The sequence below is a fragment of the Ochlerotatus camptorhynchus genome, unplaced genomic scaffold (genome assembly GCF_037179485.1).
Source record: "Ochlerotatus camptorhynchus isolate MF236.1 unplaced genomic scaffold, CSIRO-AGI_Acam_v1.1 ptg000259l, whole genome shotgun sequence".
NCBI classification, from domain to species: Eukaryota; Metazoa; Arthropoda; class Insecta; order Diptera; family Culicidae; genus Ochlerotatus; species Ochlerotatus camptorhynchus.
This window is the reverse complement of record NW_027040749.1, coordinates 588,323-598,612: the sequence shown is the minus strand read 5'-3', so window position 1 is coordinate 598,612 and position 10,290 is coordinate 588,323. Positions and strand designations below refer to the sequence as shown.

Here is a 10,290-nt window from a genome sequence, read left to right as displayed (position 1 = left end):
TCCCCCAGGAATCATCAAAAATATTTTCCCGAGAGAAAATATTCAGAAAATCCCCAGCAACGTGATACTCAATAAGACTAGTAAGACCCAAACTGAAATTATGGGAACTCTCGAATTGCTTAGCAAGTTTCTGAGCTTTTTCCAAATTTGTGATCAAAATTTTACCACCTTCTTTAAGCGCTGGAATTGGCTTTTGAGGTTTTTTTCAAAATTTTTGTGAGTTTCCAAAAGGTTTTGGAACTCGGGTCTAATTTAGAAACATTATTATCAAAAGTTTTGTTCCTCAGGGCAGAGAATCGATTTTTAATTTGTTTTTGCAAATCCCGCCAGATAACTTTCATGGCAGGATCGCGTGTTCTTTGAAATTGTCTCCTACGGACATTTTTAAGACGGATCAAGAGCTGAAGATCATCGTCTATTATAATTGAATCGAATTTAACCTCGCATTTTGGTACTGAGGCAGCTCTTGCTTCAACTATAGAAGTAGTCAGAGATTCAAGAGCATAATTAATTTCATCTTTGGTTTGCAAAGGAATGTTTGGATCGAAGTTATATTCCATAAATGTTCGACATTGCTCCCAAACAGCCCTATGGTAATTGAAAGTAAAGCTGTTGGGATTAGAAATTATTTCTTGGGATATTTCAAAAGTTACTGGAAGGTGATCAGAACCGAAGTCAGCATGGGTAACCAATTGGCTACAAAGATGACATGAATCAGTTAAGGCCAAATCAATAGTTGAGGGATTTCTTGCAGAAGAAAAGCATGTTGGGCTGTTTGGATATTGAATAGTGTAATAACCTCCAGAACAATCATCAAACAGAATATTACCATTGGAATTGCTTTGAGCATTATTCCATGAGCGGTGTTTTGCATTAAAATCACCAATAATGAAGAATTTAGACCTATGACGGGTAAGTTTCTGAAGGTCACCCTTGAGAAAATTCTTTTGCTGGCCTACGCATTGGAATGGCAAATAGGCAGCTATAAACGTAAGTTGTCCAAATTTTGTTTCAACAGAAACTCCCAAAGTTTCAAAAACTTTGGTTTCAAATGAAGAAAGAATTTTATGTTTGATTCGTCTATGAATAATGATGGCAACGCCACCACAGGGTCCATCAAGTCGATCATTTCTATAAATCAAGTAATTTGCGTCCTTCTTAACCTTATGGTCAGGTTTAAGGAATGTTTCAGTTATAACGGCAATATGCACGTTATGAACTCCTAAAAAGTTAAATAGCTCGTCTTCATTATCTTTAAGAGATCGAGCATTCCAATTTACAATATTTAATGCTTTAAAATCCATTACTGAATTTTAAAGTCATGACAATATTATTTGCAAATTTTACTCCAGTTTGAATAGCATCAAACATGGAGTTAGATTTAAGCATATCAGAAATCATATCAATTAATGAATTCTGTAAAAATTCCATTTTAGGGGCAGTAATGCTTCCTAAGTCAAAATTGTCAAAATTTCCGTTAGAACGTTGGTTAGTATTTTGATTTCTACCCGCTGTAATAGCAGCATAGGTAGCTCCATTAACTCGCTGAACATTGTTAGCAGCGAGGGGAGTAGGTACAGATGAAACATTTGAAGCAGGGGTGATATTTGTACCTACGGGTACGAATGTAGAATTTGTTCCTCGCTGACCGTTGTTAACAGCAGAGGAATTTGTACCTGGTCGGAAACGTGGAGCGTTTCCTACCTGTCGGTTAGAGCGAGATTGTAGGATCGCTTTGCAAGTCTTACATTCCCAAAAATTGGATTTGTGGTTTTCACCACAATTTGAACATTTAAATTTCTTAGGATCTTCCTTCACAGGACAGTCGTCCTTTGCGTGAGAGGAATCACCACAATTCATGCATTTAGCTGGCATGTAGCAATTTTTAGTTCCGTGACCCCATCCCTGGCACTTACGGCACTGGGTGAGGTTTTGGAAATTTCCTCCAGTCTTCCTGAAGTGTTCCCACTTCACTCGGACATGGAGCATAAGGCTAGCTTTTTCTAAGGCCTTAAGGTTGTTTAGTTCACTAGACTTGAAGTGAACTAAATAAAAATCATTAGAAATCCCGTTGCGCGAATCGCCAGGACGGGATTTCATTTTCATTTTGATTACTTGGAGTGGCACAACTCCAAGTAATTTTGCCAGTTCATGTTTGATCTGATCCAGGGATTCACCACTGGGCAGTCCTTTCATGAGAACCTTGAACACACGTTCAGTTTTGGTGTCGTAAGTAAAAAAATTGTGCTTCTTCTCAGTAAGATACTTGAGAAGACATTTAAATCCGTCCAAGGTTTCAGCCAATACACGGCATTCACCCCGACGTCCAATTTGTAGTGAAAACTTAACTTTCACGAAATTCAAAAGTTCCATGCGAAGAGCATGGAAATCGGAAGTGGTTATCACAATAGGGGGAATCTTTTCTTTCTTGGCATTAAGCCGGGAAAGTTTACTAGAATTTTTCTTGGATGATGGATCATTCTCATCATCCGTGAGCAAATCAAATTGATTACTCAAATTAATTTCATCAGAAGGGGGGTCAAGAGTTTGCCCCTTTCTTTTGCGTTTAGGCGCCATGGCGGCAGTAAATTTTTTTTATCCAAAACGACTTCCAAGCAGATTACTATAAGAATCTGAAGGATCGAAGAGGAATTTTCCAAATCGATATCCAAGAAGGATTACCTCGGGTAGGGTCCAAACAAGGATCGAAGAGGAATAAGAGTTGAACAAGGTAGAAAAATTTTTACAGGTTGAGCACTGAAAAGTGCTGTTCAACTTTTAGGTAGTAGTAACACTTCCTTCAGCAAAAAGCAAATAGATCCGCACGGCAAGAGAGCACGATGCGGACTGATAATAGAATTTCAGTTTGAAGCTCTCTAAGGTCTTCCATAAAACGTCCGGCCAATGTGGTCGCAGGCAGGGTGCCTTCCATTCATTTTGGCTAAAAAAATGTTTAATGAATTTATGGAATAATAAGATATTATGATGATATTTTGTATGTGTAAGTAACAAGAAAAGATTGTAAAGTTTGTATTTGACACATAAGACCTGAAAATTTAGCTTTGACAGAGTCACAATGAGCGATTTTCCGATCGCCTCTTCGCGAAGAGTGAAGAGCGAAGAGTGGGTGAGATAAATGACAAAATCGCTTATTGCGACTCTCATGTAGCAAAATTGGCTGGTATTATGTGTCAAACACAAACTTCACAATATTTTCTTGATGTTTACATAAACAAAATATTATCATAATATCTTATTATTCCATAATTTCATAAAACATTTTTGTAGCCAAAATGAATGGAAGGCACCCTGGTCGCAGGTACTAAATGGGACCACCAATAAAAATTTAATCATCTATAGGACCAGATGCAACCTTTCATTTGACACTTGATGCATATAGGACTTGGGGCTCCCTTAGCTCAGTCGGTAAAGACGAGCTACAAAGCAAGACCATGCTGGAGGTGGCTGGGCGCGATTCCCGGTCCGGTCTAGGAATTTTTCGGGTTGGAAAATGTCGCGACTTCCCTGGGCATATAGTATGATTGTACTTGCCACACAGATATCCTAATGCAATGCAAATGCTGTCAATTAATATCTGTGAAAGTGCATTTAGAACACTACGTTGACAGGACGCCTTAAGCTAATATGGGATAAGCAATAAGCTTGAAATGCGAAAAAAAAAGAAGAATAAGAAGAAGCATTTAAGGCTTAGAAATATTAAATATGACCATGGCGGGAGTTCCTTCAAGCTTCCCACCAAAAAAAAACGGAAGTGTATTGATGTTTATTTCCATTTCGTCAAGCCAGTGTAGACTACATACAATGATTATTACAATGTTTACTTACATACTATGCATTAATTCTATTCTGTTTTAGCTTAGTTTGTATTTGCTGCTTGGACATAGTGATGTCAATAGTTCCGCAATGCAAATTATATAGGCGCATCATTCGATTGATTGGGCTATTTTTTGCATAGTTTGTTCTGTACGATGTTTCTGAAAATAAATTCCGTGTTCTAAGATATCGACAAGGTGTGTAAAAATTTAATTGTGCGAGAATTTCTGCCAAATCTATGCGCATTGAAATAATGTCGTTGATGAAGAAAAGCATTGCAAATTGGCGGCGCTCCTTAAGTGTTTGTATATTGATGAGCATGCAGCGCGCTTCATAAGATGGTAATGGAAATGCAGTCCAATTCAATTTACGTAAAGCATATAAAAGGAATTGTTTTTGGACAGATTCTATGCGTTCTTCGTGTATGGAAATGTATGGATTCCATACTAGGTGGCAGTATTCCAGAATTGGCCTTACATATGTGGTATATAATAGCTTAATAGTGTATGGGTCTTCGAAATTATGACTGAACCTTTTGATGAAGCCTAGCATTCTGTTTGCTTTACTAATGATAGTATTATAATGTTCTATAAAAGTTAGTTTGGAGTCTAGGATTACACCTAGATCTCTTACAATTTTGCTTTTTTCTACTATTTGGTTGCCTAATGATATTTCAATATGCGGTGTTTCAATTTTTCTACTAAATGCTATTGCAGTACATTTTTTTACGTTCAGTTTAAGTAGACTTTTACTACACCAGGTGTGGAATATATTGATTTCATTCTGGAATTCTTCTGCATCGCTAGAATTACTTATTTCCATAAAGAGCTTCATGTCGTCTGCATATACAAGCAATTTTATTTTTTTAAGTATGTAGGAAATGTCGTTTATGTGCAAAATAAAAAGAAGTGGGCCTAAATGAGAACCCTGGGGTACCCCAGAGGTGACTGAAATGGGTTCTGAAAGTTTATTTTGAAAGCGAACTATTTGTTTACGATGTGTTAGGTATGATTGAAGCCAATTCAAAAGTCCAGGCTCCATTCCTATTTTCTGCAATTTGAGGATTAATAATGGTATGTCGATGCGGTCAAATGCTTTACTGAAGTCGGTGTATAGCGCTTCAACGTGCTTGCCACTGTCCAACGCTTTAATAATGAAAGATACATATTCTAGAAGATTAGAGGTAGTTGAACGACCTTTAAAAAAAGCCGTGCTGTTTACTTGTAATTAGATTTTTCACCTGCTGAAAAATATTGCCGTTTACGATTGATTCAAAAAGTTTTGGAATGCAAGAAATAATAGCAATTCCACGATAATTTCGAATGTCTGATTTTGCACCTGATTTGAAAATAGGTACCAAATAAGATGATTTCCAAATTTCAGGGAATTTTCCATTTTTCAGAGACATGTTGAAAAGACGCTCTAGAGGAAATGCGAGTTCTTCAGAAAGGTTTTTCAAAAATATGGGTGCGATGCCGTCAGGTCCAGACCCTTTCGACGCGTTTAAGTTTTTTAGTGCATTGAGGACTTCATGTTGAGAAAGTTGGTTGACAGAGATGTTTTTAGAAATTTCAGGAATGAATGCAAAGAAATCGCGGTCACGATCTTCTTCGGAAAATGTGGTGTATACTTCTTGGAAGAAATTTGCAAAGAGACTGCAAATTTCAGAAGAATTCTCACCTACATTTGCATCCAAATTCATTCGCGAAGGAAAATTGCTGCTTTTTAATTTCGTGTTTACATAATTAAAAAAGTTCTTAGGACATGATTTGACTTCATTTTCGACTTTGCGGTTATAGTCCCCATATGCAGAGTTGGTGGCTGTATGTAATTGGTTGCATAAGTTGTGATAGTTTCACAAATTGGTTTCAGTTTTTTCTTTTTTGTATAGTTTATGAGCTTTCTGTTTTTTATTCTTCAAATTTTTCAGTTGTGGATTGAACCATGCGGGTAGTTTATTGTTTTGTGTTCGTCTTCTTTTTTTTGATGGTACAGTTTCTAAGATTAGGTTTTGTAGAATTAAGTGAAATTTTTCTACTTCAGTATCGACATTTCCTTCAATACTTATTAAATTTTGCCAATTTATTGTACATAGTCTACGTTTGGCTTCTTCGTAATTTGCTTTACGGTATTCCGGCACTTCCTCGTATTCCCAGTCGCTGGAGGAAGAAGAATTTTGTACGAAGATTGAGTATTCAATTGCTGTGTGAAACACTTCATTTTTCCATAAAGGTGCTAATGATGTATCCACACAGAAGTCTTCAGTACAATTTGTAAATAAAAGGTCTAAATATGAGTTTTGTTGATTTTTTACATGGTTTATTTGATTAAGACCAAAATAAGATATTTTGTCGAATAATAATTGTAATGCTTCGTCTTCACCTACGACCGGGAGTAAAAATGATTCATTTTCAATGTCTGTAATAAAGTCTGCGTTTCGTTGATTGAAGTCGCCATAAATATGCAGTTTTACTTCTGGTTCCATATTTGACATTATAGTTTCAACAAGATTCTTAATGCCCCGCCCCATTCATAGAAATTGGCGGGAAATCCTTTGAGGGGTGAGCTATTTTGTGTGCAGAATGTGTAAAAAAGAAGGGACTTCGGATGTTAATCTCAATGCATATATAGAGGTACCAAAAAGCTTGACAAAATGATCTAACAATCTAACTTCATACTGGCTCCTACAATAAAGACCAAAATTATAGCAAGAAATCAATAAATATCTGTTTAACCACCAGCCACGATTTAAAAAAAAAAATACATCAATTCACCATGATTAAAAAAAATCTTCTAGGGTGTGCGATCAATTTTGAGGTACACTGTACATCGTAGAACAATAAATATTGATAACAATTGTTGAAATGGTTGTAAAAATATTTTTTCATGTAATTTATACTAAGAAAATAATTGTTGATACAATTAAATCATTTTTTGTGAATAAATACACAAAAGAGAGTATGTTCTAACCAACTTTTAACCAAAAGTTCTTATTCTATGATTTTTGTCAGTGTTCAAGTGTCCATGGTTTTGAACATTTCAGAACTATGAATTTATCAGAAACTTCTTTCCAAAAAAAATCAACATTTTGGGTTTTTTTTTTTAATTTTTGAAAGTTTTACTTAAAATTAATTTAAAAAAAAAAACTGCTAGGTACAGCCCTATGGGGTTGTACGTAATACTGACGTAGGACTACGTGGTCTTATATAATACAAGTTATTTGTTAACTGCAGCTGGAGCTTGTGTTTTGTGTAGGAATAGGAATTTCAGTGGGGTTCTCTCTGTTGATACTCTTTAGTATGACTATGATTGCCCTGAATAGAACCTTTTGATATGAATTTTAGTTGGGACATGTTCAGAAATTTAACTCTTTTGGAAAATCTTGGTGGTCTTGTAAAAGGCCGATGGTAGTACAGGCTTAAAGCCTTTGGAAGATGATGATGACGTGTAGGCAGCTGGATCAGCAAATTGGATCGGACAATCCCATATTCTTCGGTTCAATGGTTGGACACTCGCAAGAGTCTCGGCCCGCCTGCTGATGGACAAGGGTTGAACTGGTGTCTGCGACAGGTTGAAAGGACGCAGAATATCAATGTCCACCCAGCTAAAGCTCCTCCCCTTTTTAGTTTTTTCTCGTTAAACTCGTTCTCTCAACAAGTTGGTAAAGTAAAATCTTAGCCTTTAGCAGAAAGACGCTTAACAATTTTTTTCGGCGAATTTATGATCCCGTTTCACGTCATGGTTCTTCGCTATGCCTGTTCAGATAAATTCGTACTTTTATTTATTTTCTCTACTGCGCTAAATCAAACTTGTAGAAATAAGAAAGGATGTCAGATACGCGCTCGAATAATTGAACATTCGATAAAAATTTAATCGAATAGCTGGAAAAATCTTTACGATTAATCGTTAAATAGTGTAGTGAAAATAGTGTAATTTCATATTTTTTGGTGGTTTTTCGAAAATGTCGAACAGCTGAATTGCAACCAGCGAGTGTAAGCCAAGAACCAAAAGTGGTGCGGTGCTAGTTTTCTTGCTATGACGTCAGTGCCTAGAAGCAGAGGGGTGAAAGTCAATACGCGATGATAGATTTTCTCTTTGCATTTCTACAGCTAAGCGAAACAATATTCTAGAATTTGTTAAATGCAGATATGTAAAAGGTTGTATTGGCTATCAAAAGCAACAACAAACGCACCGAGAAACGTTAAATCTAGCGAGTTATTACAAAAGAGAAAATCTACGAAGAGAATCGATCATCGCGTTTACGCCCTTATGCATGTTCACTGTCGAATTCTCTTCATCGATTTTGATGAACATGGCTTCACTAACCTATGTCGCACTATTTCTGCTATGATCTTCTATCATCCAGAACAACAAACGTATCAATGAATGTGTTTGCCGTCGAGTTATTAACGAAACAGAAAGTCGATTAAAATCATTTTCACCCCTGCTTCCAAGTTTGGTTACAAGATTACAACTCTAAAGAGAATTTCGTGTCCTCCCTATTTGCACACGCCCGTAGATCGGAGGCAACTGCCACTTCGACTTCTTTCGTCTACTAACGACTCTCTGATGACAGTGTTGGGGAAGCAGCATATGCAAGTACGTAATTGGTGGATTTGCTAGTTATTTCGACGCTTTTGGGCAATTCTTGTCATTTACCACTTTTTCAATAGTTTCTTGTTGAAAATCAAAAGTCAGAAGCATTGCTATCGAGGTGTAAAAATGTTTCTGATCGACTGGTGATTAAATGATTGAAATTGGTCCAGGGGCAGCTTAGTTATTAACGTTCAAAATATTTCAAAATTTCGTTACATGTTCCATTTTCGGTTTTCACAAAGTGTACCCCCAAATAGAAATCACCGACGTAGTCCTACGCCAAAAAAAAAATGTCAACAACTTTGCCTCAGTTGCCATTTCGATCGGATTGTAGCACATTTTCTAAAGAAAATCAAGAACGCTATTGACCGAATTTCAGCATTATTGCGAATCATTTCCCATAACAAACAATTAGTGTAAGATGGGGTAAGATGCATCCCTGGGAGAAAATTACTTTTGGTCCTTTAACATAACTTTTTTACCTGTTGTTTAAGTAGCTGTTAAGGAATATTGATAGTTCAATATCTGAACTAGCAATGCTGCATGATAAATCCACGAAAATACATTGAAAATGTATTAAAAAATCTACTAAGAGTAATTTTTCCCCGGTGGTGCATCTTGCCCTATTTTACTACTCTACACAAAGTTTCATACAAATCGAAGAAGATTCAGACGTCTAGCCTGAGTTGAGCTGAGCGCTGAAAACTAAGCGGAACTAAGCACATTTCGACAGAACATTCAAACTTACTATCATGCGGGTTGTAAATGAGTACAGAACCAACTCGATCGATGCAGTATGCGGCATAGCTATAATTATGAACATTATTTTGATCACTTTTTGCAGCAAATTTTCGTTTTACATTTTGTTTGACTGATTTTTTTTTCCTTAAAGCATAATCTGAAATTTGTTCATCATGCAGTAGAAGATAAAAAATAATCGATTAACGATTAAAGATTCGTTTGACATGATGTGCGTGCTTTTCCCGTACGTTGTATTGCACTTAATATGTGTACACGCATCACTAATCCGTAGTCGCAAGTAAGTTGCAATGCGAAGTTACATTTGCGAAGCATGAGAGGAAGTACTGCGAATCAAATCGACGCACTGGTTTTCAGTTGAACGGGCAATACAAAGAAAAGGCCACCCCAAACGCGTAACTGTTGACGATAAACCACTAAGATGTGATGCAGATCTATGCAGCTAATCGCATGAATTTATTTCAAACAAATGTATTACCAAATATTATTTTTATGACCGTGCATTACCAATTGAGCTAAGAAATTCGTGGGACACGCAAACTGAAAGCTCTCATTTGATGAATTGCTCAATTCGCCACCACATCATTGCCCAGTTTGGCTGTCCTGGCTCTGTCCTTGCCCTCCTTGTCCTCCTTGTCCGCCTTGTCCTCCACGGCCTCCTTTTGGTCCTTTTCCTTTGCCAGGTCCACCACCACCACCACCACCCTGCTGCTGGTTGGAATTTTCCTCAGCCGATCGACGGAACCGAGGGAAATCCTCATACTCCGGCAGCATGCTGTTCTTCAACATATCCTCCAGCTCCTCCATATGGCGATCCAGTTTATCATGGTTATCCACCGCTTGGCAGTAGTCCTAGGATAGCAAAACGAATTTTCAAAACATGTAGATATTCTAACAAAATCAAAATACGAATACTTACCACCACCATCAAGGCGCACAGGACACCGAAGGCAACAACGAAGGCTTTCATTTTGTAGGATTGTAAACGATTTGTTACTGTTTGACACGAAAGCTACAACAGGTTCTGCTGTTTCTGCCCATCGATACTACAATATTTATACTCAAATCCAACTCGGACCAACCACGTGGACCACCGGCAAT

The 10,290-nt window shown here is 37.1% G+C and overlaps 1 protein-coding gene across 1 annotated transcript; it reads right to left on the bottom strand.

Moving 5' to 3' along the window:
- Nucleotides 1–9,625: 9,625 nt before the first annotated feature.
- Nucleotides 9,626–10,188, bottom strand: LOC135705156 (protein FAM98B-like). Its single transcript, XM_065226744.1, has 2 exons — nucleotides 10,109–10,188; nucleotides 9,626–10,041 (listed from the first exon to the last, which is right to left on the bottom strand). The coding sequence occupies exons 1-2, from the start codon at nucleotides 10,157–10,159 to the stop codon at nucleotides 9,772–9,774; spliced, it is 321 nt and encodes a 106-aa protein (XP_065082816.1). The 5' UTR covers nucleotides 10,160–10,188; the 3' UTR covers nucleotides 9,626–9,771.
- Nucleotides 10,189–10,290: the final 102 nt, after the last annotated feature.

Bases quoted from the DNA above. Each gene is read 5' to 3' on its own strand.
- LOC135705156 (XM_065226744.1), bottom strand. From the start codon at position 10,159: ATGAAAGCCTTCGTTGTTGCCTTCGGTGTCCTGTGCGCCTTGATGGTG. The intron at 10,042-10,108 runs GTAAGTATTCGT...TTGCTATCCTAG, and splicing joins TGTGCGCCTTGATGGTGGTG to GACTACTGCCAAGCGGTGGA.